This window comes from Pseudogymnoascus verrucosus (assembly GCF_001662655.1).
Source record: "Pseudogymnoascus verrucosus strain UAMH 10579 unplaced genomic scaffold scaffold_58, whole genome shotgun sequence".
In the NCBI taxonomy this organism is placed as follows: Eukaryota; Fungi; Ascomycota; class Leotiomycetes; order Thelebolales; family Thelebolaceae; genus Pseudogymnoascus; species Pseudogymnoascus verrucosus.
In genome coordinates this window covers 41001-68472 of record NW_017263709.1, presented here as the reverse complement: position 1 = coordinate 68472, position 27472 = coordinate 41001, and the positions used below count along the sequence as shown (strand labels likewise).

The 27472-nt window shown below is 51.7% G+C and overlaps 10 protein-coding genes across 10 annotated transcripts; 6 read left to right on the top strand and 4 right to left on the bottom strand.

Moving 5' to 3' along the window:
- The first annotated feature begins 539 nt into the window (after window positions 1-539).
- ITT1 (translation termination inhibitor protein itt1) lies at window positions 540-3388 on the top strand. Its single transcript, XM_018279110.2, has 2 exons — window positions 540-1836; window positions 1890-3388. Exons 1-2 carry the CDS (start codon window positions 1251-1253, stop codon window positions 3179-3181), a joined length of 1878 nt encoding a protein of 625 aa, XP_018126441.1. The 5' UTR covers window positions 540-1250; the 3' UTR covers window positions 3182-3388.
- Window positions 3389-3442: 54 nt separating this feature from the next.
- On the top strand, window positions 3443-4562 carry VE01_09697 (uncharacterized protein). Its single transcript, XM_018279109.2, has 2 exons — window positions 3443-4235; window positions 4293-4562. The coding sequence occupies exons 1-2, from the start codon at window positions 3646-3648 to the stop codon at window positions 4453-4455; spliced, it is 753 nt and encodes a 250-aa protein (XP_018126421.1). The 5' UTR covers window positions 3443-3645; the 3' UTR covers window positions 4456-4562.
- Window positions 4563-4919: 357 nt separating this feature from the next.
- VE01_09696 (uncharacterized protein) lies at window positions 4920-8703 on the top strand. The gene is made up of 2 exons (XM_018279108.2): window positions 4920-5246; window positions 5445-8703. The coding sequence occupies exons 1-2, from the start codon at window positions 5196-5198 to the stop codon at window positions 8418-8420; spliced, it is 3027 nt and encodes a 1008-aa protein (XP_018126422.1). The 5' UTR covers window positions 4920-5195; the 3' UTR covers window positions 8421-8703.
- Window positions 8565-9747, bottom strand: VE01_09695 (uncharacterized protein). Its single transcript, XM_018279107.2, has one exon. It carries the CDS (start codon window positions 9662-9664, stop codon window positions 8663-8665), a length of 1002 nt encoding a protein of 333 aa, XP_018126423.2. The 5' UTR covers window positions 9665-9747; the 3' UTR covers window positions 8565-8662.
- A 588-nt stretch (window positions 9748-10335) lies between these two features.
- VE01_09694 (uncharacterized protein) lies at window positions 10336-11902 on the top strand. The gene is made up of 4 exons (XM_018279106.2): window positions 10336-10787; window positions 10835-11133; window positions 11185-11249; window positions 11304-11902. Exons 1-4 carry the CDS (start codon window positions 10507-10509, stop codon window positions 11808-11810), a joined length of 1152 nt encoding a protein of 383 aa, XP_018126424.1. The 5' UTR covers window positions 10336-10506; the 3' UTR covers window positions 11811-11902.
- Window positions 11903-12530: 628 nt separating this feature from the next.
- VE01_09693 (uncharacterized protein) lies at window positions 12531-15381 on the top strand. The gene is made up of 5 exons (XM_018279105.2): window positions 12531-12887; window positions 12974-13040; window positions 13093-14072; window positions 14127-15240; window positions 15309-15381. The coding sequence occupies exons 1-4, from the start codon at window positions 12826-12828 to the stop codon at window positions 15016-15018; spliced, it is 2001 nt and encodes a 666-aa protein (XP_018126425.1). The 5' UTR covers window positions 12531-12825; the 3' UTR covers window positions 15019-15240; window positions 15309-15381.
- A 572-nt stretch (window positions 15382-15953) lies between these two features.
- On the bottom strand, window positions 15954-18071 carry VE01_09692 (uncharacterized protein; the record flags this gene model as incomplete). The annotated part of the gene is made up of 5 exons (XM_018279104.2): window positions 15954-16170; window positions 16222-16299; window positions 16347-16712; window positions 16771-17248; window positions 17377-18071. The coding sequence occupies 5 exons, from the start codon at window positions 18069-18071 to the stop codon at window positions 16057-16059; spliced, it is 1731 nt and encodes a 576-aa protein (XP_018126426.1). The 3' UTR covers window positions 15954-16056.
- A 1446-nt stretch (window positions 18072-19517) lies between these two features.
- On the bottom strand, window positions 19518-22140 carry VE01_09691 (uncharacterized protein). Its single transcript, XM_018279103.2, has 2 exons — window positions 21648-22140; window positions 19518-21597 (listed from the first exon to the last, which is right to left on the bottom strand). Exons 1-2 carry the CDS (start codon window positions 21978-21980, stop codon window positions 19681-19683), a joined length of 2250 nt encoding a protein of 749 aa, XP_018126438.1. The 5' UTR covers window positions 21981-22140; the 3' UTR covers window positions 19518-19680.
- Window positions 22141-22272: 132 nt separating this feature from the next.
- VE01_09690 (uncharacterized protein) lies at window positions 22273-26048 on the top strand (the record flags this gene model as incomplete). The annotated part of the gene is made up of 4 exons (XM_018279102.2): window positions 22273-22406; window positions 22480-22603; window positions 22691-25467; window positions 25518-26048. The coding sequence occupies exons 1-4, from the start codon at window positions 22401-22403 to the stop codon at window positions 26046-26048; spliced, it is 3438 nt and encodes a 1145-aa protein (XP_018126439.1). The 5' UTR covers window positions 22273-22400.
- A 316-nt stretch (window positions 26049-26364) lies between these two features.
- HIS6 (Enzyme that catalyzes the fourth step in the histidine pathway) lies at window positions 26365-27371 on the bottom strand (the record flags this gene model as incomplete). Its single annotated transcript, XM_018279101.2, has 3 exons — window positions 27007-27371; window positions 26741-26927; window positions 26365-26663 (listed from the first exon to the last, which is right to left on the bottom strand). The coding sequence occupies exons 1-3, from the start codon at window positions 27307-27309 to the stop codon at window positions 26365-26367; spliced, it is 789 nt and encodes a 262-aa protein (XP_018126412.1). The 5' UTR covers window positions 27310-27371.
- Window positions 27372-27472: the final 101 nt, after the last annotated feature.

Sequence of the window (27472 nt, the reverse complement as noted above, 5' to 3'; positions counted from 1 at the left end):
TATTAATTTACCTATACGTGTATTGCGCCGTTATTTTCGAAGCACATGCTAGAATCAGGGTAAAGCCAAATATGTTCCTTTGGGAAGAATAACACAAACCTTGTTCTAGATGTGGGACGAATAGAGAGACAAGACGACGGAAATACCGGTTGTCTCGCCTGCAAGATCCTGCACTGACGGCTACATCCAGTTATAATAGACATTTTTCCGGGACAAGCGCCTTCATTTGCTTAGAAGTTCGCGTGACCTGAAACTGTAAATCGATCGAAATGCGCTGTAATTGATTTTTCATCAAGATCATCTGAAAAGTCTCAATTTCATCTAGGTTTGTGCATACACAGATGGACTATACAGACATGGCCTAACCCAACAAGGTTCTCCTGCGTAGGAGCGGTGTCAGAAGCAGCAACTTCATTCGTTGGCAAAAGACCCCAAAACAGTGTTGACCATGGCACTGATGCATGTAGGCGCGGGGAGGCCGGAAGAGCTGTAGCTTGAGCGAAACCTGATGTTGACAGGGAGCTGAATGAATGACGCCTAGGTATTGCTGTGACCAAAACATGTCTGAGCGCAGCATTGAGTGTCCCCTTTGAGGATCGAGAGATCGGGAATGTCTGGAATGTCTGCGCTATGTCCGACACAGATTTCACCTGGGTCTTTCACACAATCCTACCCTGAGAAGGCGGACATAACACCTCCCAAGCCAATGAAAGACATCAAAAAACTAAAAATTGTTTCAGTTCGCCATTCTTCACTATGTTATCGTTCTTTGCCTTTCAGATATTTCGGCTTGTTATGAGACATCGTTCTCCTGAGGAAGGAGGAGAGGCCATCCTCTCTTTCCACTTCCCCTCTAGCTAGACTAGAGCAAGTCTTTCTTTACTACAGAGTCTCTTACCCAAAAAATCCGTGCCAAGGGAGAATATAGAAGGCGCCTCAGGCCAAGATGTATCAAGGTTGATGGTTCATCTGAAGATATGCCAGTAATATTCCTGCCTCGTTCGCAAGGCCACGGAAAATGTGGGGAGGGTGTTACAGGGGCGGATAACGATAGCGGATATCTAATCGCGATAGCTTCAACGTCAAAAAGATCCGCCACTTCTGGGTCTTTGAAGTGGTCTTTGTTGCTTCCGAATCCAAACTCTCTTTCAATTCCTCGATCTTCTATCTATTTGTCTCTACTAAAGCCCTGCATGGTTGCAGTTTCGCCCTAATGTCGTCCCTCGACAGTCGATACAGACGATCTCATAATGGCGGACGCCTCGGGAGAAACTGTTACGATGGCCACCGCCAACGAAGATGATGAGCGAACTATGGAGCTTTCTGCTCTCCAAGCAATCTTTCCTGAGCTTGTCATAGACGAGAAGCAACAATTTACGGCCACTTTGGAGCTACCCATTGCGCCTTCAGAGTCGGTTCCTATTGTCTTTAAAGATGTGTCGGATGACTCGCCCATTGAAGCCGACAGACAGCTCCAGATCCATCGACTGAGCTACTTGCCCAACATTCACATTGGAATTACTCTACCCGAGGGCTACCCAGCTGAAAAGCCTCCAGTCTTAGAGTTGTCTGCGACACCGAACTGGCTTCCTCGCAGGAAAATACATGAGCTATTAGGGCAATGCAAGGAGTTCTGGGAGGATATAGGACATGACCAGGTCCTATATATGTTCATCGATCACATCCAAGACTCTGCTCTTGGGGCCTTTGGACTCCTCGACAGGGAAGAACATCTGCAGCTATCCCCTGACCTTGAGATCGAACTTCTTGATCATGATAAATCAGCAAAGCAAGCGGAATTTGATAGACAAAGCTATGACTGCGGGGTCTGCCTAGGTAAGGGTCCTGATGGTATTGATGGAATGTAACCTGTTACTGACGGAAAATAGAACCGAAACGAGGAGCTACTTGTCACAAGTTGAATGACTGTGGGCACGTCTTTTGCCGCCAGTGCCTGCAAGACTTCTATAATAATGCCATTACCGAAGGCGATCTCGACTCGGTCAAATGCCTTGACCCGGGATGTGCCAAAAAGCGTGAGGAAGAGTTTGCTATATCAGACCGCAAACGAAAGCCCAAGGTGACTTTGCTACCGAGTGAGCTTCTTCTGATCCCATTAGAACACGAAATGGTTAAACGGTATGTCACTATGAGACACAAGATCGAACTTGAGAATGATAAGAGCACGGTATACTGCCCAAGGAGTTTTTGTCAGGGAGCCGCACGATCGAAAAAGCACACGAAGCCAATAATAACGCCCACCTTTGCAACAGCTACTGCGGACGAAGAGGCCGACGAAGAATCCGATGATGAGCTGGCATCCATTGACCCAACCAAGCCTCCAAACCGCTCTAGCCTTCTTCGTGTTTGTGAAGATTGTCTGTTTGCTTTCTGTAGTCGGTGCCTCCAGACATGGCACGGGGAGTATGTGCTGTGCGGGCCGCCACGGAATACGAGCGAGCTCAGCGCTGAGGACAAAGCTTCTCTGGAATACATCAAGTTCCACACTACGCCCTGCCCTACCTGTGCGGTGCCTGCACAGAAAACCCACGGCTGCAACCACATGATATGTCAGCGGTGTGGAACTCACTTCTGTTACCTATGCTCTAGCTGGTTGGACGTGGGCAACCCATACCAACACTACAACACCGAGACAACAGGGTGTTATCAACGGCTGTGGGAGCTCGAAGGCGGCGATGGAAACGATGTCGGATACAACTATGCGGGCGGAGACCACCCCCCCGACGAGGGTGATTTTTCAGACGATGGCTCTGATGATGAAGGCCCCGCCGATATGGATGGCCAATTACCTATGATCGAGGACATGCGCCTTGAACCTCAACCTTTTATAGCTGAGCCTGGACAAGACCCAATCGTCGATGGGGAACATGAGGGTGATCCTGGAGACCAGCCACAAGCACAAAACGATGGACCGCTTGTCCTCCGTCTCGGCCCAGTTCCACCGCGCCCTGCTCCTGCTCCTGCTCCTCGTGCGAGACGGGGACAACCAAATCCTCAGGCAGCCCCTGGCCGCTTAGGCGGGCGCTTTGCCCGTGCTGCTGCACGTCGCGCAGCAGCCGAGGTCGAAGAAGCTGAAAGACGTCTCAATGCACGCAATGCGGCTTGGAATAGACGTATGGGTCGTGATGCGCGACCTGAGCACGGAGGACCAGATATGTGAGGCGTGGTTTTAGGTCGCTTTGCAGGAGATTATTATGGGTAGCCTTGTTGGGTGGTTTATCAGCCAGGAATTTCGTATAGCGGGATATATTACGGAGTTGACATGGAGTTAAAACTATACGGTTAGAAGAAGTTTTTTTGGCGTTGCCGTATTGCTTAGGGCGCTGGCAGTAGATATTCATAGCTAGAAATGAAGTCGTTGAAATTCATTTTAGGTGAGACATGAGCCGTGCTGCGGACCGCGCACGTGCATCGGGGCTGGAAAACTCCTGGTCCAAGCTCCCCCTATCAGCGGCACATCGCAGTGCTAGCGCATCCTTCCCATCTGGGGTATTTCGAGACCCCTAATTTATTTGGGTACTTCTTTCCCAAAAGCACTCACAACAACCAGCATCGCCTAACCGGCTACTGTATATATCCTGCCATCAAGCTTTCTTGGATCATATACACAAAGCATCGCCAACAATGAGTTCCCAACCGCCCACCACCATCGCGGAACTTCTCGCAGACCGCACAACAGTGCTCTCATTCTCACTCGTCCTCGCGCTCATCATCTCCGCCTACGTCCTCTCCCTCGCAACACTGCGCCGCGGCACCTCCGGCGCGCTGCGATTCCTCTTCATCTGGCATGCCTTCGACGCCCTGATCCACTTCATCTTCGAAGGCTCCTTCCTCTACAACGCGCTCTTCACGTACGTTTCGCTGCCGTCGTTCGCCTCGGCCGCGCCGAACTGGTTGGGCTACACGGACCGTCTCTATGGCTCGAACTTCGGCGGCCCAGAGAACCACCTCGCTGCGCTCTGGAGGGTGTATGCGCAGGCTGATTCGCGATGGGGAGGCGCTGACGCGACGGTCGTGAGCATCGAGCTCCTGACAGTGCTCCTGGCGGGGCCAGTGGCTGCGTACGTTGCGATTTTGATCGCGCGCGGGGACGCGAGGGCGAGCATATGGATGATCGCGCTGGCGGTCGCTGAGCTCTATGGCGGGTTCATGACCTTTGCGCCGGAGTGGTTGACTGGAAGCCCGAGCCTGGATACGAGCAACTGGATCTTTACGTGAGTTTTCCCTGTTGCTGTTCGTGGAGTCTGGGTTCTGAAGCTAACATGTGATAGATGGGTGTACCTGTTCTTCTTCAACACGCTGTGGGTCTGGATCCCGATGTATGCGATCTACGTTTCGTACAAGGATATCTGCAATGCCTTCAATGTTCGCACAGAGGTCATTGTCGCGAGCGAGGAGAAGCTGAAGAAGGAGGAAAGTAAGAAGGCGAGGTGATGTGCGCCTGGTGGGTGTTGGGATGATGTGGGATGGCTATAGTGCGTAATGTAATAGGTGTAAATATTAATTAGGGAGATATAATATGCATATATACTCATACGGAGTATTATTTCTTATATTGGAGTCTCCTAATATTGCTTCTTGACTGGAGAACGTCATTGGCCTTGATAGCGGGACGGGCCTTTTCGCGGCGTGGCCGAGTATTACGTAGATGCGGCTAGATATCCGTAAGCTGACGGTGGTGTATCTGCATCTTTCATCTACGACTCTGCAGCTGTAGGAATCCGAAGCAAGTTTCATGAAGAATTTTCACCTGTGTTCGAGGGGCGAATGGTGAAATATACAAATATTCCAGGCATAGCTCTAATGTGACCGATAGGCGCCTTCAACAAATCTCCAATCCAAGAGGTCGTATTCGAATGGAACGTGTGACCGTAGAAATATAACATCGAAAATTGAATTAAACGTAACACAAGGCTTACTCCCATAAACTATAATATACTGTGAAATATTCGCAGATGCCTTCATTCTGTTGCCCGTAGTTACTATTTATGATGTTGCTGTTCCTTTGTTCTCCATACGCATACGGTACTAACCGCCAGGCACAACAATTCGTATACGCGCAGCCAAGTGGCGGCTTATGGCCATGAGCCCTACGAGCATCTCGTATCAGCTTCTACCTTCACAAAGTTGAAGCCGCTACGAGTACATCGAGCGAGGACAGCGACACCATAACTATGGAGGCCGCAAACCAAGGACTGGACTTGGAGAGGGAGTTGACATGTTCGGTGAGGAAGCCACAACCCGTTTATTTCATGCCAGGCGAACGTCACCGCGGCCACAAGCGGTCCTCAGCCTCGACAGCTAAGCCGCAGTCGTGACGACGCCGATGACAGCTTGGGAGCAATGCCTACTCGCCTTTGGCTCCTATGGCTACGCCTTGCAGCGCTTTATCTTAATCACTAGCTAACGAGCTCGCCCTGTAGATCTGCACCGAGGTCCTCTACCAACCCCTCACCCTCCTCGATTGCCTCCATACCTTCTGCGGCGCGTGCCTCAAGGAATGGTTCGCGTTCCAGCTCAACTCGGCGCGTGCCTCCGGCGCCTCTTCTTCGAGCAGCAGCAACCCCGTCACTTGCCCGTCATGTCGTGCCGTGGTGCGCGCAACGAAGAATAATGCGACAGTCACGACGCTCCTTGAGATGTTCCTCGCCGCGAACCCGGACAAAGGCAGGACGGCGGAGGAGAAGGAGGATGTGAAGAAGAAATACAGCCCGGGCGATGATGTCATGCCGAAATCAGAGGAGCGGGAGAAGACTATGAGGGAACGAATGGCCGAGGATGACGATGGGAGGCTGATACAGCAGGTTCAGATGGCTAGTTTGAGGGAGGTGGGGGTCGAGCTTCCGGAAGAAAGGAGGGAGAGGAGGAGGAGGAGAGAAGAAAGGGCGAGGGCATCGGGGCGCACATCTAGCCGGACTGCTAGCAGAGAGCCAAGCAGTGACCCTGCCGGGTCAGGACAGGACAGAGACCGAAGGAGGGCTGAGGAGGACAGCGGGAGTGAGAGCAGGCGTAGGCGTGAGGAGAGGCGCGAGGAAAGGGCATCAGCATCTGCGTCGTCACCGACTACATTACACCCAGAATCTACTCGAGCTTTAGAAAGGAGACGACGACGGAGCGAAGAAGCAGCAGCTCGCAGAAGCCAGGATGACTCGCGACGGAGGAATGACGACGCAAACCGAACTGCTGTGAGGCAGATTGAGCACCAATCGTCCCTGCGCTCCTTGATAAGCTCCTCGGATGTGGACTCGCGCGAGATGGAGGAAGAGATCCTACGCCAGATTCGCGAAGAAGGCCTGTTAGACGGCATCGACCTGGAGAACATCGATGTCAACCAGGAAGACCAAATCAGTGAGCGAATTGCAGAAGCATTTAGACGACGCCAAAGGGAAAGGGCTGAACAAGTTGTTGCGCCAGAGCCAAGAAATAGAAGCCCGAGCGATCGTAGTGAACATAGATCAGCTACATCGAGCAGGACTCGCCAGAGCACGACTACAGCACCTCCTATGGCGACAGCCCGGCGACTTCCACACTCTAGGTCCCTGAGTGCTGCTAGCCAAGCTGATGAGGCCACGAGAGCAAGTCCTCGTACTAGCGCAACTCGCCTCGAACCACAATCAAGTGATGAAGGACGAAGACGACGGCGAACGGCTAGTGGGGGACATAGGAGCACCAGAAGTGCCACATCACCTGCTCCATCATCATCCCCAGTGACACGACCTGCAGCTCGATCAGCCACCGATCTTACAGAACGATCTACTTCATCACACATTGCTCCTACACGTCCTCTAATGTCTGTCGAAACAAGAAGCACAACGGAGCCGGTGCCAACATCGTCAAACGTTGCCGACGTTGTTGAGCTTGCGACAGGCCGACGCCGGCCACCGACTCTCCCCCCGAGAAGCCAGTTAGCAGGGGAAGCTGAAATTGCTGCGTCGCCAGTTGAGCTTCAATCATCCCACACGCGCACAGCATCGCAAGCTCCCGCTTACCCCCCACCACCAGTACCTGTAGCAACCACCCCACAGGATTCGCAACCTGGTCTTAGCCCAGCCGCGGCGCTCTCCCACCATTCCACAGCCACCGAACGAGCCTCCGCCCTCCAAGCCGTCAGCCGTCCCACGTCTTCTGAGTCAACAGCCTCCCAGCGCGTATCCCTCCCCCGCTTCCCAGAGCCATCCATCCAATGCAATCGCTGCCACAAATCACACATCGAATACGAGCTCCATTACTCATGCTCCATCTGCGCCAGGGGGGAGTGGAACCTATGCCTTGGCTGTTACCGGTCCGGTCGCGGCTGTGAGCACTGGTTCGGTTTTGGGTACGCCGCGTGGGCGAAATGGGAGAAAGCCCGTACTGCCGGTCACATCCCACCCAATGCCGAGAAGCCGCATATGCTATTCGCCGAGCGCTATCTACCGCCGAGGATCACGCCTGGTGGTGCGGAGGGCAGGAGGACGTTGACGACGGAGGATCCGGCGAGGAGGCTACAGAGCGGGGCGTTCTGTGCAAGTTGCCAGGAGTGGGCAAATGAGTGTTACTGGCGCTGTGATTCTTGTAATGAGGGGGACTGGGGATTCTGCAACAACTGTGTGAACCAGGGACGGTGCTGCACACACCCTTTGCTGCCACTTCTCTACAAACCTGACAACCGCGATGGAGAGCCGATGAGCCCACCCCATGACCACCAGACTCCAAGGACGGCGACGCTACTGACGGGACCGGGTGTTGTCGAGCTGGGTAGCTTCAAGCCGCTAAGCTTCAGGGTCGAGTGCGATGCGTGTCACTACCCCATCCAGCCTACTCAGACGCGCTTCCACTGCTTCCAGTGCACATCAGCGCTGCCTGGACGCGAAGCCGGAGACTATGATCTCTGTACCACGTGCTATCACTCTATGGTGAACAAGAAGCGGATTAGCAACGAGAACGGCCATCAAGGATGGCGACGTTGTCTCCAAGGCCACCGTATGGTTATTGTGGGGTTTGAAGATGCGAGGGGTGGTCAGCGGCGAGTTGTCGTGCAGGACCGCGTCGGAGGACGTGGGCTCTTTGAGGAGCCAGCCAAGACGCAGGATGCTGTCGATGCAGGGCTTCAGCAGTGGAGCTGGGCGGAGGGCACGAGGGCGAGGCTGGTGACGAATAATGTTTCTTCCACGGCACCGACTGGTAACCCGGCGATGGCGAGGGAGTTCCCTCCCGACGGCGGGGTGGGGATGCGGGCAGTGGCGCTGTGGAGCTGGTACCCGAAGGAGGGGGAGGGGGCGAACGAGCTGCTGTTCCCGAGAGGGGCGGAGGTGCGGGAGGTTGTGGATGTGAATGGGGATTGGTTCCATGGGTCGTTTATGGGTGCCAAGGGCTTGTTTCCGGCGCCTTATGTGAGGGTCTTGGACAGTGCTTCGTGAGACGTGGGGTGAAATAGAGTGGGTTATAGTTACGAAGGTATGATGTGACGAGCGATTTTTTAGCATAGCGGATTATTTAGAATATTGTTATTATGGGCTTGCGGGAATCTGATAATTATTTACATATCATTTAGAGATTATGAGCTTCAGATCTGTGTATAATATCTACGTCTATGGTTCTATGGCTATGGTATCGGTTTATCTAGAAAGTATATACAGATATCCACCTATTCAGAGAATACCTACGGAATCAAGTCGGAAGCAATAAACACATACCTACTCATTCCACATCTCTTTCCGCCCAGCCCTCCAACCACATTCTCGCTCCTACTGTTCCCCTCCTTGACCTCCGAATGCACCCACCCACTCCCCTGCCCAAACGGCAGCAATCCATCATCGCCATCTACAACCCCCTTCCCCCTTCCACTAATCGACCTAAACTCCCCTCTACCCAACTTCCCCAAAAGCTCCCCCGCCACCGCCTTCGCAAGCCCCTTCCCCCTCTGCTCCGCAACTACAAACAGCGTCGCCAACGACCCATCAACATCCACAAACGCCCAGGCGACCATTTCTCCGCCCTCATCCAATATAGCCACGCTAGGCAGCCCCTGTAGCGTCTCTGCCTCCCTCGGAATCCCGCTCGTCGCTATAACGAGCCCCAGCTGCTCACGCGGGACGGGGGCGATCTGGAATCCCTCCGGCAGCGACGAGGCGTGGGGACCCGCTAAGGGGATGTTGAAGTGCGTCCAATTCGTGTCATGCTTCACGGCATCAAAGGGGCGCGCGACGCATGTGATGGCGTCGGCGAGGTGGGTGGGTATGCATCCGAACTTGAGGAGGGGTAGGAAAGGCCAGCCTGGCGCGGCGGGGACGACGGTATCGCGGAGGAAGACGATTGCGGCTTTTGCGTGGGAATTGAGGGTTTCAGATTCTGAGGCTGATAGGGAGGGGAGGATGGTGAGGGGGTTGAAGAGCCAGATCTGGGCTTCGGTGTGGCGGGAGCGGTCGGCGAAGAGGATGGTGGGGGTGGAGGAGGGATTGGGGGAGGAAGAAGGGGGGAAGGTGGCGGCGAAGAGGCAGTGTCGGGATGGAGTGTTTTGGGGAGCGAGGATGCGGTTGTAGAGAGGGTTGCTGTGGGGGAGGTGGTCTTGGAGGACTGATATAAGGATCGTTTGGGCCAGGTCTTGGGGCCAGCGGTGGAAGGCTACAGGGCCGGTAATTGCTTCTGGTGTGTCCATGTTCATGTCAAAGAAAATATACAGAATAGAAAATAGAAGCTTGAGACCATACGATATTATGAGAGAGTATGTATATCTTTCTAATCGATGCACTAACTACTATAGTTTGTGACTCAAAATTACTCATAAGAAGTTAGTTTATCACGTGTTTTCGACGATATTCCGACTACATACGTCGCAGTAATACACACACACGTCATAAAGCTATATATCATCTTACGTTCCATTAAATACTATGGGATCATTTAATATCATGGTAGGTGACGAACGGGTGAGCATGCGTGTGGGCAGTTACATTTCACGTGCCTGTGCTAATTCAGGAGTCGAAATAGAAATGACGGGATAAACCAGGAGACGAGGGTTTAATCCAGGTTAGTGCAGTATAGCAAGGGGGGAACGGCGCTATTTCAGAGGCTAAATCACTAGCTGCAAACAAGCTTCCCAAGTGAGAATTAATAACCGTTTGGGACTCGAAATATGGTCTGCTCTTCTCATATTTTGTATGGAAAGTTAGTTATGGTTCTAAGTATGAGTAACGCATTCGTATGATTTTGAAGACCACTTGAATTTCCAACTAACTAGTTAGGATATGTCACGTAATGCCCCCGATAATCCTCTCATTCCCTGTGTTCTTCCCTCTCTTCTTCCTGTTCTTCACCGTACACAGTCTCATTCATCACAAACCGGGGCGACAGCGGTAGTCGTACCAAATATCTCATCGAGAAAGCGCCTATCACATCTCAGGAGCTCTCATATGAATGAAAGTTCATATAACTTCTGTTATTACTATTTCTTAAATCCACATTCGCCCTCAAAAGCCCAATAAACCAGTACGATCTTCTGCCAAAATGCATCCCGTCATCATTTTGCTTGCGGCTATTGCCGTAGCCGCCCTTCCTCGAAATGTCGATCACATCGAACCCAACGAGACCATAGACTCGAACCCAGGAACAGGATATAACAATACGTGGGAGGCATCCAACAAAAGCACGGTCAGCAACGGAACACTTACTTCTCAAAGAAACCGGGTAATCGTGAACATGCACATGGCCACAGTTGGCTTTGACTATGGACGTTGTGGATCTGGCTTTGGTAGCTGCAAGACTGGTTCTTGCTGCTCTGATTATGGGTTGGTATCCCTCTCCTCGTCGTTTTAATCTCGCTAACATGGAGCAGTTATTGTGGTATCCAAGAGCCGTACTGCGGAGACCGGAACAGCACCAAATTCCAGAATTCAGGTGCTCTCTATCCCCCGCATACCAACGCCAATATATACAAACGGTCAACGGGTCCTACTACCTCGATAATCCCCAGACGCAAGGTCGGGTCTGTGCCATATGCAGGAAGTGGAGAGATCCGGCACTGTACCGAGATGGGTACTGTCGCTTTGACCTTTGATGATGGCCCATCTGCGTATACCGACGACTTGCTGGATCTCTTGGACGAGTATGGCGCTAAAGCAACATTCTTTATCAGTAAGTAAAATATCCATGCCGTGGTAGTCCCGTCTTACTGACTTCTCATAGCTGGCAATAATAATGGCGTACATGAGATCGACGACTGCTCAACCGGTTATCCAGCTATCATCAAGGTATGAGCCAGCGCGGACCAAAAATATATATAACTCATGCTAACTTACTCACAGAGAATGTATGACTCGGGTCATCAAATTGCCAGTCACACCTGGGGGCATCCTGACCTCAGCGGGGTAGATGAAGAAGAATTCGACAGACAAATGTACCGGAACGAAATGGCAGTCCGCAATATCCTTGGCATCATCCCAACCTACATGAGACCACCATATATTTCCTGCGACTACAATTGCGCTGAGAAGCTCGATGATATGGGCTACCACAACATCTATTTCGACGTCGACACCGTTGACTATTGGAACAATGACGCCGAGTTGATCCACAACTCAATGAATAACGTGGACGCCGCCATTGCCGCCCGTGGTGAGGACCCGAGTCAAGGCAGCTTCCTCATTCTCCAGCATGATATCCATTACCATTCGGTATACTCTCTCACAGAGTATATCCTCGCGGCAATGGCCGAAGCTGGATATGGCACCTCGGTGACCGTTGGGACCTGCCTCGGCGATCCTCGACGAAACTGGTACCGTGATGCCCAACCAGCCACCGTGGAATGTTAGGTGCCATCGACAATACCAGGACCTACTTACTGTATAGCGCGTTAGCATATATCCAGATTGCTGATGACCTGCGCCGTAATGGAGGATAGCAGTCTAGGGTAAGTATACATTTACATATCCGGGAAGCACAAGGCCCGAGACGACTGCTCGAATTGAATATCGTTTGTTATTTTTTGAACTTAATATTGGATATTGGGATATCCCAAAGGCATCCACTCAACCAGTGTTCCCCAAATAGTATTCGAATACTATTCGGGGTTTTCCCGAATACTCGCCATCTGAAAGTATTCGGCGAATACTCATACAAATCCTCGCCGAATACTATTCGAAAACCACAAATCCTAATACTATTTTGGGGAACACTGCACTCAACTGTTCCTTTGGATGGAATGAAATTGTTGAAATGTAGACGTTTGCATACAGTTAGTTATATCTTAGACAAAAGAAATCCAATTCTGATTCAAATTTGAGTGACATGTGAAGACTTTTCTGTGAAAATAATATTATCTGTTGTGATCAGCCTTGCAAGTCTTTTGTGTTCCAAACTGTAAAGAAGTCGACAACTTCTCCATGTTGGGGGGGGGGTTGTTCACGATTATGTTTGGCCAGGAACGATCCGATGATGGCGAGTCCAGCCAGAAATGTGGATCGCAAGGCTGCCAATCAGGTACAGTTGCTCTGGCGACTTCCCCTCCCGCAAAAGTAAACACTGCGAACATCGCTGAGGAATGTCGAGAACCACATAACTACGAAACTCAGATTACATTCTATAATAACTAGCTATTGTTCACTGCCAAACCGGTATCTGTCGTGCGTTACGATCAAACTCGAGTCCCGCGAATAAGCCCTTACCAAAGGTTTCCTCAACCCGCCAGCGAATCTATATCAGCCAAGCCATACGTGGGGAAGGAGGCTTGATACCGAGGCAGAGAAAGGCCGGATCGAATATTGCAGGGAAACAAGCGGAATATCGAGCAGTTCATGAGAAGGGGCCCCTTGCAGGAGCCGATCAGTTATGGCGTACGCAGCAGAGCAACATAAGTGGATCAACGTCCAGCAGAAGACATTTACGAAATGGTGCGTTATCACACAACCCTGGCTTGAGGGCATGCGCAGTGAGCTATTTCTTGGATGTATGGTTAGCTAACAGGTACCTCATATAGGCTGAACGCCAAGATATCAGCTAGGGAGGTCGAAGTCAAGGATTTGGTGAAAGATCTGAGCGACGGTGTAAGCTGCGAACTGTCAATATCCAACTACAGTGTGCTAAGACCTTCCATAGGTTATACTTATCCATCTTCTCGAATGCCTCTCCAGCGAGTCCCTGGGCCGCTATGCGGCGAAGCCAAAGCTACGGGTGCAACGATTCGAAAATGCCAACCTCTCGCTCGACTTTATAAAATCGAAAGGAATCCAGATGACCAACATAGGCGCCGAAGATGTGGTTGATGGAAACCGGAAGATTATACTTGGGCTTATATGGACTCTTATTCTACGGTTCACAATCTCCGATATCAACCAGGAGGGTATGACTGCGAAGGAAGGCTTGCTACTCTGGTGCCAGAGGAAAACGGCCTGTTACGATGAAGTGGATGTTAGGGACTTTAGTGCAAGCTGGAACGATGGGCTGGCGTTCTGTGCGTTGCTGGATATACATCGCCCAGATCTGATCGACTACGACGCACTGGACAAGAAAGACCATCGTGGAAATATGCAATTAGCTTTTGATATTGCGAGCAAAGAGATCGGTATACCAGATCTTCTTGATGTGGAGGACGTCTGCGATGTCGCCAAACCGGATGAAAGATCCTTGATGACGTATATTGCATACTGGTTCCATGCTTTCTCACAAATGGAGAAGGTTGAAAATGCAGGTCGACGGGTTGAGAAATTTGTCAGCAGCATGCAGGGCGCCTGGGAGATGCAGAGTGCATTTGAGCGAAGAATGCGAGCCCTCTTGAAGGCTATCAAAGAGAAAGGTCAAAGTTGGCAGGATTCTGACTTTGAAGGCACATATGTCGACGCAAAGAGTCAATCTGCGGAGTTTGGCGTGTATAAAAGGGGGCAGAAGAGGGAATGGGTAGCGGAGAAGAGCGAACTGGCAGCATTACTGGGTAATATCAAGACAAAGATGAGCACCTACCGCCTTCGGCCCTACGACCCACCGCAAGAGCTCCGGTTGGATACGCTGGAGAAAGAATGGGCAGTGTTGATGAGGGCCGAGATGGCAAGGGGGCAGCTCATCAACGAAACAATCAGGGAGTAAGACTAAACCTTTCTACCTTCAAGATTCTACGAGACTAACATTCCTTTTAGTATCAAAAATGCCTTGAGGAGAACTTTTGCAGACAAGGCTAATGACTTTGCACTTGCTTTGAATGCTATGCAACTCGCCGTTTCGGGGCTGGAGGGTGACGTTGAAGATCAGTTAAGACATGTCAAACGACTAAATGAAAGCGTGGCACCGCTCGACTCGTATCTCGAGACGATCGCCGAACTCGACCAAAAATGTGAAGAAGCAAACATCGAAGAGAACGACTTCACGACATACACATATGATGAGCTTTCCTACGAACTTGGCCTTGTGAAGGGTTCGGTGTCTAAGAAGCTGGCCTTCTTAGACAACCAAGTGGTGGCACGAAATATGACAAACCTCACACCTATACAGCTGGAGGAGTTCGAGAGCGTCTTCCGCCATTTCGATCGTGATGCTTCCAATAGTCTCCAGGAGCTGGAATTTAGCGCCGCGCTGGCGTCTCTTGGGCTGGTATTTAGCGAGGACGAGATGCACGACTACTTCCTAGAGACATCTCGTGGGCGTGACCGCGTGACTTTCGAACAATTTATCAACTTCATGGTGGACGTCACTGAGGATCAAAACACGGCCGAGCAAGTCTTCCAGAGTTTCCGAGAGGTTGCTGATGGAAAGCCTTATGTTACAGAGATGGACCTGCGACATAGTCTCGTGCCTGACGACGTTATTGAGAAGTTGACCAAGATAATCCCCGCACATAAGGGGCCAGACTTGCAGGAGGATCGAGGCATGCCACAATACGATTATGTCAGCTTTATGGATCATCTCATCGATGATCCAGAGGAAGATCTGCGAGCAGATGCTGGGAAAGGAAGCAAAGTTCTCGGGGAGATTCAAAACGCGCCAGGTGTCAAAACTCATGCGTCGCCTACGAAGAGCAATGGGAATTATTAACCGCCCGGCTCTGTATAGAAGTGTCAATGAAGAATTGTGCATAGCTGGGAGTTGGAGGGAGCTTTTGTCGATTTGGTGTTTTCGGGTAGAGGTGCATCGGGTAGGCCTTATGGGGCCGTTGGCAAGTTGGTGAGGAGGCATGGCACGGGCAGCGGGCCAGCGATGTCGGTTACAACTCGCATTAATTTTAGAAGGAGACAGTGGCGGCAGAGAACCCAACCGGTATGAAGCTCCTCACGCGGACCTAATATTCAGAGCAATGCTATGAAAGGAAGCTAAGGCAGCCACAGGAAAGCATCCAGGATCATAGTCGTTGAGTGTGCATCACCTCTGTCAAATGATTTTATATTAAGCCAATGTAGTGATTTGCTTGCTTTTGTTACTGTTGACTTCGTTACGTTTATGATCGTGAATACTTTGCCTTTCTCATTCAAGTCTCACTGTTGTCTGTCTGTCAGTCGTTCCCAGTATAGCCATGTTCAGCGCAGCTGGTTCACCAACTCTTATTGTCTGTACAATGCCAAGCACTATGATACCGAGTCATACTGTGCGTTTGCCGATGATGTTCAACTGATGGCATGGTTTGATCTCAGGGTCTTCTATTCACAGTCACAAAGCAGGTTCACGTCATAATACCTCAATGTGAGTGGTTAAGTTATGACATTGTATGCTCTAACCCCTGTTGCATTTCATGCCCCAGGTCATCACTCCACAGGTTCTCTGCAGAGACTCCCGCATGGTACAAAGCCCCAACAACGCTCAAAGAATAGCAATTTATGCTTTCGCTCCCTTTGCATTTTATGCTCAGGGACGCAGTTGTGCAGGAGAGTATGCAGAGGTCATATGTAACGGCGTCCCGCTACACATGAACCCCCGAGAAACCCCCTCGGCCTCTGGGAGGCATAACACAAACAATACATACAAAAACTCCAAAAACTCCGTTGCCGCTTCTTCTCCTGGGTATATCCGTTTTTCCTTTTCCGTGCTTGACGCTTTTTAAACTCCCGCTAATGCAAAATCTTGATCCATCTATGCCGATTAGGGTCTAGGATCCAACGGGTGTTCGGCTATAAACCATTCTGACATGTCGTCCACCAACTGGCCGAATTCCGCATCTGAGAAACTGCCGTATGTATCAACAGATGGGTCCTCCTGAAAATGTGGTCAGTAATTGCATTTGGAAATTAAGGTGGCAAAACTCACAAGGCCCAACGATAGCCCAGGGTTATTGACGTTCGACTGCGGGTGACTGGTATTGTCCCCTTGTGCAGGAAGTGTCAACTGAAATGTTAGGTCAGTTAATTCTCTTTGGCGGAATGGGGACTTACTAAGCGTGGGTCTATCGTAGCTTGCGAGGCTTGTTCGCTCGCCACGACTTCTGTGTGGAAGCTCCCGCCCAAGCTTGGGAGTCCCAACACATCAGAGGCAGTTTGCTTTAGCCAATCGCTGTCATCACCTTGCCATTCTTCGGCACCCGATCCGTTCACGTCCTCTAGCCAAAGCCAAGAGTCGTCTGGGGTCGATTCTGACCCAGGAGCAACAGGAGCCACTGCTGCGATACCCGCCACGTCGAAGGACAAAGTATTGTTCAGACCTTCCGGGATCTGCGGAGCGGCTTGGTGCGCGGTCACCATCCCGTTGTTCTCAACCGGGCCAGCGACATCCCGGTATGGGTCTGCCATGGCAATTGGGAGCTGCATTACAGTAAGTCGGTGTTCATCATACATCCTCCATTGGAGGATGGATACTTACCTCCACACCCATTTGGGGCGGACTATAGTCATTTCGCAAGGACGCAACTTGCTCATCACCGGCGTTCACCATAACTGGCTCGGTGGAATGCGCTCTCGGCCTTCTGGCCGGTGGAGATGGAGACTCGGGGTCAGCCTCCTCGATCGCCCGCTTCTTGCCCTTCGAGGGCTTGCCGGACTTTGCAAGCTCCTGTCCGGCAAAGGCTTCGCGTACGTTCTTGTCCTTACGAGTGGATGACTTGCTCTGTAAGCAGCAGCATGCGACGTACGCGGCCACAAAGCCCTTGGAAATACTCGCGGTGATCGGTTTGACTTTTTCGAAGACTGCGTCCCGACCCTGGTGCCCGTGATCATGGTGGATCCCGGCAAGGAGGGTGTACCAATGTTCTGTTGGCACTTCTGGGACGTCTGCTCTGACTCCGTCTTTGACTCCGTAGACATCTCCTTCGTAGGTGACCCACTTTGTTTTGAGCTCATATCTGCAACTTGTTAGTATTCTGGCCAGTCATTCATACACTTGTATGAGAAACAAGGAGATCTTCGGCAACTCAACCGACATGACGAAAACTCGGCATTTCTACAAGAGGTAACGAGGGGGGTAACCTACCTCCAGCTTGCGCAAACCTGTCCTTTATTCCTTGGGTAGTGCAATGGAGGAATTGGGTTCTTCTCCTTGATGCGTTGGAGAGTGTCCGCAGGTCTATGAGAAGAACGCTGTTTTTTTGGTGACTCTCTAGCAACGTAGCGTTCCAGACAGTTTTGGAAGCTACGCACTCCCATAAAATCTGCGTCCATTGCGAGGCCATGCTCTAGGAACTGCACCGAGAATGTGTGTGGATGTGATACTTCAGTCACCGGGCCGTCGGTGCCGTAGATTTCATCAGCCGTTCTCTGGTCTGCCTTGAGGCGAGCAGCATCTTCTCTAGCAATGGCGCCAGCCTGGCCATTTTTGATCATGGCTGGAGTTTTCTGTTTCGCGGACTTCTGGGCCTTGTAGGGCCGCTCACCCATGATCGAAGCCATTTGCGGCTCAATGTTTGGTCCCTCTTCTCCACTGGAACTTCCTTCTCCGAACTCAAAATGCTCGGACCCTGGAGCTACAGTTTGCTCAACGGGGTGCTGCATGTTATAAACCTCGATGGGATGGAGTTCATGGACGGGCATGCCTTGGATACTGGCTTTTGCACCTTGGAGAGGCATCGCTAGCGGGTTATTAAATACCGACGCAGTCTCGCTCAGCCGAGAGGCTGTTGCTTGCTCGGTGGGCTCAGTCACGGCAGCTTGGAATCTGAATTCCGCCATCTGTGCCTGATCGACTGTGTTCAACTTGGAATGCATTGCTACAAAAGTCAGTTCAGGTCTGCAAGCCAGCTACTGGGGAAACGTACTCCTTGGTCGGACGTCGGTAGAGTGACTGAAAGAGAGACTGGGCTATTTATCAGTGCCGTGTTCAGAGTCAAAATGATAAAGATACTGACCGACAGGCACTGTTAACCTGACAGTAGTCACTCAGGGGGGTCCTGCCGAACTTTGTCGTTGAGGACCTTTGGTATCTTTGATGGATATCCAATATCAGTGATACCGACACCAGTGGACGCACAGCTCTACCTGTGAGTTAGAATCCAAGTCCACATATATGTGATAGGAGTACTCACTTCTGCCAGGGGCCTTCTACTGTTATTCACAATTTTCTGTGTCAGACACAAATTCAAGACTTAAAAATCCAGTATCTCTCGTAGATGACTGGGTGATGCAGCGGACGTGCTGATCTATTCTTGGATATCTCCAGAATGTGGGTTCTTGTACTTTGACAAGGTGAGTGTTCAAGGGAGCTTTTGAACAAACGTAAGTTGGCTTTGAACAAACGTTGTGCTTGAGATGTGCAAAGGTGGCCCTGGAAGCTGTGTGTGACTGATGTTGTAGAGGGAAGGAGGAAATGGGGGGGAGGGCTAAAAGGGCCATACTATTATAGGATTTGAGGGGCAGACTAAAAGTTACGGCCAGGAGCAGGTGATACAGCGTGGAATGGTTTCAATCGGTGAGAGAGCACCATTGACATACACTAATAGAGGAGTCAGACATTTTGCGGCGTCGTTAGGAGAGTTAATGCTGCGCCAGAAGCTTCTTGGACGCTACTTCTAGTAGGTGAGCCTACGTGGAATGGTTCCATGCGGTAGAAGAGCACCCAGAAGAGCACCATTGACATCAACACTAACAGAGGAGTCACACATCTGGCGTCGTCGCCATGGAGCTGACGATTTATCAGAGGCTTGTTAAACGCTATTTTTGGCAGTTGGCCTCGAATTGGCGTCATTTGCATCAAGCGAACGCATGATTGTTGCCAATGGGCAGTATATATGAAGCATCTGGAACTTTTGAGCCACTAGCTATGAATTTGGTGTTGAGAGGAGCTTTCTACATCTCTGTCGAGAGCTTGTTTAACGCTGTTTCTAGCGGCTGACCTCCAACCAATGGTAACTTGCGTACAGATGGAATGTTAGCCTTCACATGAGACTATGGTTCATTATGAGAACCATCACCACAATAGCTATGGCGGAAAGCAATGGGAGGAAGGCGGCGGAAGGTAAAAGCGTCACGATTGACGTGAGAAGGAAACTACGATGGAGCGAGTATAGTTAGCTCTACAGCCAATAGCAACGGAAGGTACGAACGTACGTTGACTAGGCAAATTGGCTCTGGTAGATAATAGCAAGGGAAGGCGCGGACGTATTGGCTCTGGCAGATAATAGCACGGGAAGGTGCGAACGTAAATTTAACTAGGCAAACTATTCATCGCTCTGATCACAGGCAAGGAAGGAGCGTTCTGATCATTATGTCAAAAGTAAACATTGTATCTCCAGCGAGATGCAACAGGTAATATGCCATTATCAAACGCTATGAAGCCCATATTCTACTCCTCCTCCTCCTCAGAATCAGACAGACCAGCTTCCAAATGCACAGACTCGTCATCAGAGTCCTCTTCTTCGACAGCATCCACAGTTGCAGTTGTAGTCGTCGACTGTACTGTTGTGCGTGTCGTCGTTTCGGCCCTTGGCGCACCCTCGCTAATGCTAGCGGCAGGGGCCGCCACATCCTTGCCCTGCGGCTCCTTACTAGTGTAAACCTTATTTGTGGCGCTAGTGCTAGTCCCCCAATGGTTAGTCTCTTGTTCCCTCGTCTTGGTTGACGTGATCGGAGCATCAGTAGAAGTGGCATCGTTACTCGTTGACATCGATGTCGCAGTGGTATTGACGATATTCTCGAGGAGTTCTTCTTGTTCATCCACTGGCTGTAGATCATCCATCGCTACATCGTCGTCCTCCTCAAGCTCCTCTTCGAGAGGCGCACCCATTACAGGCCCAGATTGTCGGATGACAGGAAGGCGTGGCCTCAGTAGTGCCTCCACAGCGGCATCTCGCGGATATGCGCGGCAAAGGTGCGGAAGAATGCTAGGCAAGCTCTTTCCATTCCGCCCTAAGAACGGGCTCAGAACGCTAGCCAGCATTGCTTCTTTGTGGTGTGATAGAATGGCTGTCCTATCTAGCTCGGCTCGCGTATATGCCTCAAGGTGTTGTTGAGGAATAAGAGTGAAGAATAGTGGCAGGAGCGCTTTGGCGCTGCTGACAACTGTCGTATCGTGCACATCGGCAGATGACAGAATTGACTTGTTCTTGAGGAAACTGTCGGCATTGGCGACGCCATTGGAAGTAGCCTTTCCGCTACTGTCCTTCAGCGCTATAGCGGGAACCACCTCCTCGACAGTACGTAACTCTTTGCAGCAGGCAACTATCACCGACGTCATTCTGTCAATGGAAGGTTTTGGAAGGCCCGATGCACATAGAGGTAAAATAGCCGCAATGACGTCGTAGGCTTTTGCGCGGTACTGCTCGTCTTGTTTTCCTGATCGGAAGGTCCACGTAATCTGCTCCAGGCAACCTTGCGCTAGAGACGTAAAATTGTGCTGGAGACGCTCAATGAGGATTCCATACACTTCCATGACTCCTACGTAGGTTTGCGGTAGACCGGACCATAAACCTTCTCGCTCTTCACGAGAGATTGCTGGGTGGAGGCGCATGCCACCCTGGCCTGATCCATTTTTCGATGGCTGGGGAGCGGCAATGGACATCAGCCTGGTGAGGAGGTCGTCGATAATTCCGAGGGGCACGGTGACAGCGGTCGCCGTGTGGTGTCTGAAGTGCTCCTCCAGGTAACCAAGTAGACCTTGAAGCCTTTCCAACCCAGCGTCGATCCCAGTCCAGGCTGGATAGTCATCTTTTGATTTCCCACCGCCATGAAGCTCCTCGTTGACATCGATCGGCTGGGGAACGTATCCGGCAGCAGACTCCCAATCCTCCACAACAGCACGATAGACTTGATCCGTCGTGGCATGAATTTCCTTGACAAGCTCTCGGACGTTCTTGCCCCATTCTTCTCCGCTGGTGTTTTTTGGCGCTGTCTGATGCAATAACACGGCGAGAGAGCGGGCGGACTCCTTGAGAGACTCAGGCACGAAGAATCCATCACAGAAGGTAGGTGCCACATACACTCTCGTGACTTGCCTGATTTGGTTGGCAAAGGGTCGGAAGATCGCAGGATGTCTAGGCATTAACGTAGAAAAGGCGTCCAACACAGCCTCTGTAAGAGATGCTGGAACTTCCAATACCTTGCCAGTGGACTTTGAGGAGACCAGGGCAAGGCAAGAGGTAACAAAAGGTGACAGATGTGGCGTAGTGATCTCTCTGACGATGCTCTGATACTGATGCGTCTTGACAAATATACTTGTCAATGTAATGATGCATAGTCTCTTTGAGGCGACAGGATCTGGCTTCTACAAAAATGTCAGTCGTCTGGATCAAAAACCGTCGTAGATTTGCTTACTGTCAATATCGCTAACAGCCCTTGCACCCATTTCAAAGCCCCTCGTAGAACTTCCCATCCGCCGACGTCAATGATACCTTTCGCCAGTATTATCGCCGCGAATCTTCCTTCCGCACTTTTGCCGAATAATAACCTCGACACGTGAGTTTTGAGCGTGTGGACAGCAGATGCCTCAGACGAATCATCTTTGGCGGCATTTGTAGACGGCGCCGATAAAGGCCCTTGACACCTCAGTACATTCCGCAGGAGAAGAGGTGTTATCTGAGGCAACTGGGCGGTTGGGACAGTGGAGAGCTGGTGGTTTAGCACCCGCAACTCAGGTGGGATAGACATCTGATGCTTCTCGGCTTGTCGGAGTTGGCCGTGTCGTTCGTAGTATACAACAATCACAGCTTTGTCTCTTTCTTCACCCGTAATGACTCTTGTCTGTCTCCAAAAACAGATCTAGATTCCCAGTTTTCGTTTTCACTGGTTTCAACTACACGCGATCCAGCCTCGCTACATAATTCAGAATAAATTTCTCAGCCGGGATCCCATATTTAGCGTAAGGCTGTGGCTCTTTCTGATTGGCCACATGCTTACCCCAGCTTGAATTCAGATCGTCGCGAAACAGGTCCGAGGTGGACCATACGTTAACTGGCCATTAACGTAGATTCCATTGGACGTCGACCAGAATGTTTAACTGTTGTTATGTGTTAATGTTTCTGGCCTAAGATCTGTCCGGAACTCCATTGCTTCAGTAATCCGTCCAATATGGGGGTAAGATTCAATTCCCAATGTCAATCTCGCAGGGGCCTAGCAAACGAAGACCATACACTGATTGAAACCCTAGGGCCCAGATCGGTCGAAGGCTGTGAAGTATATCCAGCAGCTCGACCAGGCACAATGTGGTGGTGATTGGGAGGCCGTTCCGAATTTGGTTCGCAAGATCAGGAAGCACGCCCCTGCCCGAGCATGTACGTGAAGACCCCAAGTAGCCCCCCGTGCGCCCATTCATTGCGACGTCCACTCTTTGAACTTTGTTGACTGATTGCTCTGCATAGGTCTTACACTCGCTGCGAATGCTACCCATGCCGTTCAACAAGCCATAAGACACCAACCCTCGACGGGCACGAACCCAGAAATTACAAGTCTCGTCCAATACGTACCCCCCCTTATCGGAGCCATCGATGCGGAACACGACCACCCCGAAGATGTCTTCCAGGCTCAGGTCGCTCTTGGATGGGTACATTGGGCGCTCGGCGAACCAGAGCTTGCCGCCCTGCGACTGCCGAAAGACATTGAAGGGGATTTCTCGCTGCTCGATGGGACTTCAAAACAAGCGACGGGGTGGACGCGCACTTGCGCTTTGAAGGCGATATACATAAAAGGCGTGGCCCTAGAGAAGTCTAGGTCGCTGGGTGATGCGATTGAGGTATTCGAATCGGGGATGCCAATCGTTTCTGCGACGGCATCAGAATTGAAGAAAGCGTCGGAGCTGCGCAAGTGGACGGAGCTGTTGTTGACGAAGTTCTGCCTAATCACGAGCCAGTCCATAAAGAGCAATGCTTCACCGAGGATGGAGGCAGAGACGTTGGTGGCATTCCGAGCATGGGCGGACTTCTGGGAAAGACTGGCCAGCTCGTCGACGGCCGCAGTTGGGGGATATGCAACGGAAGCGGATGTGCCGAGACGGCTGATTTGGAAAGAATATTATGCCACACTTTCGTTTATTGTCCAAGGCGACCTGCCGTACCCATCCACCGCCCTGGGGGCTACCAGCAACAACCACGGAATGAGGATCATACAGCGAGGCGAATTGGCGCGAGTGGAAGCACGATACGAATTTCTACTTCTCAAAGAGGCGCATTTCCCAAAGGCGGAACAAAGCAGTGAAGAGATTGAAGAATTGGTTGAGCTTGTGTTAGGCAACTGGGCGGTGCTGTGTGGCGGCTGTTGGGATGAGCACGATCTCGGATCTGGTGGGAGAGTTGGCATCAGCCGTAGTGTGCTCGAAATCCTCTACAGGGCCGCCACGAAAACGTTCCATTCAACCCAGATTCTACGAGGCCTCTTCACAGTCCATCTAGCTCTCGCCGACTTTGAACTAGCCTTCAAAGCCTTTGACACTTACTTTGAGATTGTCAACAAAGGGAAACAACGGGTGCAAAAGACAGGAGAGCCGGAACATGCACTGGACAGCAACGAGGATGTATTAGTCACGGCATCCAAGTGTATAAGGGCCCTTTGCCAATTTGGTGGGGTTTCCGGGGCTGAGAAAGCAAAGAAACTTGCCCATTTTTTCGAGTCATGGTTAGAACAGCATGACCCGTCACATAGCCAGGAGGAGTTGACCAATGGCGACGCCAACGGGGTTACAATTGGCAACAAAAAGCTACTCGATAGTGGTAGTGCCGCGGAACACACATCCACAGTGTCACCTCGTGTGTATGCGCACGCCTGGCGTGCAATTGGCATAAGTAATGCTCAATGGGCACGCTTGACCCCTGATGCGAAATCACGACCTGAATACCAAACGAAAGCTATCACGAATCTACGAACAGCGCTTAAACCAGAGTACGGATGCACTGATGACGTTGATACCCTATTTGCACTTGCATTGGTGCTTTCAGAGAGACGACAGATCGGAGAGGCCATCCAGATTGTTGGTGCTGCATTAGCACCACAACGAAATGTCGACAAAGCCTCAAATCCTGCCAAATATGTCCGAGAGAGATCTCTAATACGTTTATGGCATTTGCTAGCACTGTTGCTCAGCGCGAAAGATCAATTTACAGAAGCATCCCATGCTTGCGAGGGCGCCTTTAAGCAATTTGGGGACCTCAAAGCCCTTTTCGGAGAGGGGGAAGGAGACTACCAGAGCGAGCATTTGAATGGCATGCAAGAAAAACACAGTGCGGCTATTGACGATATGGACGACTATGAGAAGGAGGCAATTATTGAAGTCAAAATGTCTCAGTTGCTTCTTATCGAGATCCAAGATGGCCCAGACGTTGCAGTCAACGGAACCGAAGAGCTTCTGAGCCTCTACTCGAGGCTTTTTGGCCAGACACAAATTCCGTTTGCCGTTCCAAGGAAGTCGCAGCAAATCCCTCCGACCACCGGAACTAGCACTCTTCGCAGCGTTAAAGGCAGCATATTTGGACGGTCAAAACGCTCCAACCGCGATGCATCTGGTGCCACAACCTTTGCCTCGTCTACGGCCGAAAATGTAAGCACGCCTTCCCGGCCACCAACCTCTCATACGACGGCAAGCGCAGCTCCAAAGATCCAGGTGACAGGAGAGAGTGGCGCGCCAGCAAAACTCACGCGGCGGAGCCAGCACCCCTCAACAAAGTCCAACAAGGGAGACAAATTGGCCCATAAGTTGAGCCACGCTAGCATCCGTAATCGGAGCGTAGCTACCTCGAAAGCGGCGTCAAACCCAGCGAGTGACGGGGAGATATCGCCTACGAATGTAGTTGATAGCATATCCCAGCAGGCACGGGAAGCGCCACCGAGACCTAACGGACAGGGTACGAAGTCGTTGAACTCATATTCACTATTGCCTTTCAGCAGCCCAGCAACGCGCTTGCCGCCGAGTAAATCGCGACGACACCACATTGGGATACTAGTGCGTGTCTGGCTCCTGATAGCCGGTTTCTACCGCCGCGCAGAGCAATATGAGGATGCCAAGGTCTCCATTGAAGCCGCCAGCGAGCTCGTCGAAGGTCTAGAAGAGGATGTCCTGCGCGATGAGAGTGGGCAACTTCTCGTCGACGCACGCGAGTGGGGAGTAGGGAAGAGCGTCGAGGAGCTCTGGGCGGACGTGTGTGCGGAGGTAAGTCTTAAATCCCGATTCAAACAAAACACCATGCTAACACATCGCAGCGTGGACAAGTCTCCCTCGCGGAATCGTGGCCATTCGTAGCTCTATCGCACTTCGAGGCCGCACTAACGCACTTCCCCGACCACCCCGCCGCCATTGTAGGACTCTCCAACATCCTCCTCGACATCTCATCTGAGGTCCTCGTCTACCCCCCTTCCATCCCCACCATCGCGACGCCGCCGTCTTCTTCCGCTTCCGCAACCCCCACCTCTCACAAACCATCAACTCACACCTCCACCACCTCGACACCACTCGGGCTTCCGCCGCCGCCCTCGCAGGGCCCAGCACCGCCTACAACAAAACTTTCGCTCTTCGACAGGCTGGCCGCGCGTGATCGTGCGCATGGGTTGCTAGATCGCTTGACGAAGCTTGGTGGGGGATGGAATGATAGTGAAGCGTGGTTTGGGCTTGCGAGAGCGTACGAGGATTCGAGGATGGAGGGGAAGGCGAAGGAGGCGCTGTGGTGGTGTGTGCAGCTGGAGGAGGCGAGGGGGGTGAGGGGATGGGAAGCGGTTGGGGGTGGGATTGCTTGAATGGTGGTTTGGTGGGAGACGGCCAGATGAGCTTTTAGGCGACGATAATATTCGTCCACGTAATTTTGGTTTTGGTTCAGAATTGTAATAGAAGCACGCATACCAAGATAGAAGAATTTCGAGCGACCGAGCGAGCTAGCATGCAATATACTGTATACCCTCGTCAGTCTTCAAGCGCTTCGAGTTATCGCAGTGACGTATTCTATATCACTCATCCCCAAATAAATCCCTCTCTTCTATAAACACCCCCATACTTTTCCCATTCCCACCTCTACCCAAAAACGCCCTTCCCAATCCTCCCCACCACACATACCCATCACCTCCCCTCCTCTGCCTCCTGCTTCCGATTCCACGCGACGCACTCCTCGAACGGCAACGCGCCCCCAAAGCAATCCAGCGCGCTCCCAATCGTGAGATCGACCTTCCCGCCACTCAAGCTCTTGACGAGCTCGAGATCAGCGATGCTGCGCCCGCCGCCGGCGTAGGTGACGGGGATGGAACACCAGGAGCCCAGGGCGCGGACGAGGTCGGTGTCGATGCCGCGCTGGAGGCCTTCGTTGTCGGCGGCGTGGATGAGGAATTCGGAGGTGTAGGGTTCGAGGGATTTGATTGATTCTGGGGGTGTTAGCTTGGTTGCCTGGGTCGTCGGGTGGTCTGGGTGGGGTGGTAGGGAGATGGTATAGGGGGCTTACCTTCGGTGATCTCCATATCCGTCAAGTCTTGCCATTTATTCATGGCCACGAACCACGTCCCATCCTTTCGGCGACAACTCAGGTCAATAACTAGTTTCTCCTTATCCCCGCCCAGCGCAGCAAGCACCTCGTCCAGACGCTCTTGCGAGAAGGCGCCCGAGGGGAAGAGGTACGATGTTATTATCACCTGTTCCCGTTAGCCCTCCATCCCCTTACAAACTGTCCACAAGACCCGCGGCTTCCAGAGCAAATAGAAGGAAACACACCTTCCCCGCCCCCCTCTCAATCCACTGCGCAGCATTATCCCCCCTCACCCCGCCTCCAACCTGTAACCCCCCCCTCCACTCCGCCACCGACTTCGTAGCAGCCTCCTCGTTCCCCGGTCCGAGCATTATGACATGTCCCCCATCTAATCTGTTCTCCTTGTAGAGTTTCGCGAAGTGTTCCGCGGGGAGTGTCGATACGAAGTTCGTCTTCAGCGTGTCGGGGGAGGAGGTAGACAGCGTACCGCCGATGATCTGTTTTACCGCGCCGGCGTGGAGGTCGATGCAGGGGCGGAATCGGGTCATTGTGTCTGTCTTTTTCCTCGGTGTGGTTTTATCGTGGTTTTTGTGAGGTGGGAATTGCGAATTGGGCACAGTGAGGAGGGGTGGTGGAGGGGGAGCTCTGGTGGGGTCGGCCAGCGACGGAAGGGTCCGTGCACGCGAGGCTGAGAAAAATAATTTGTAGCGC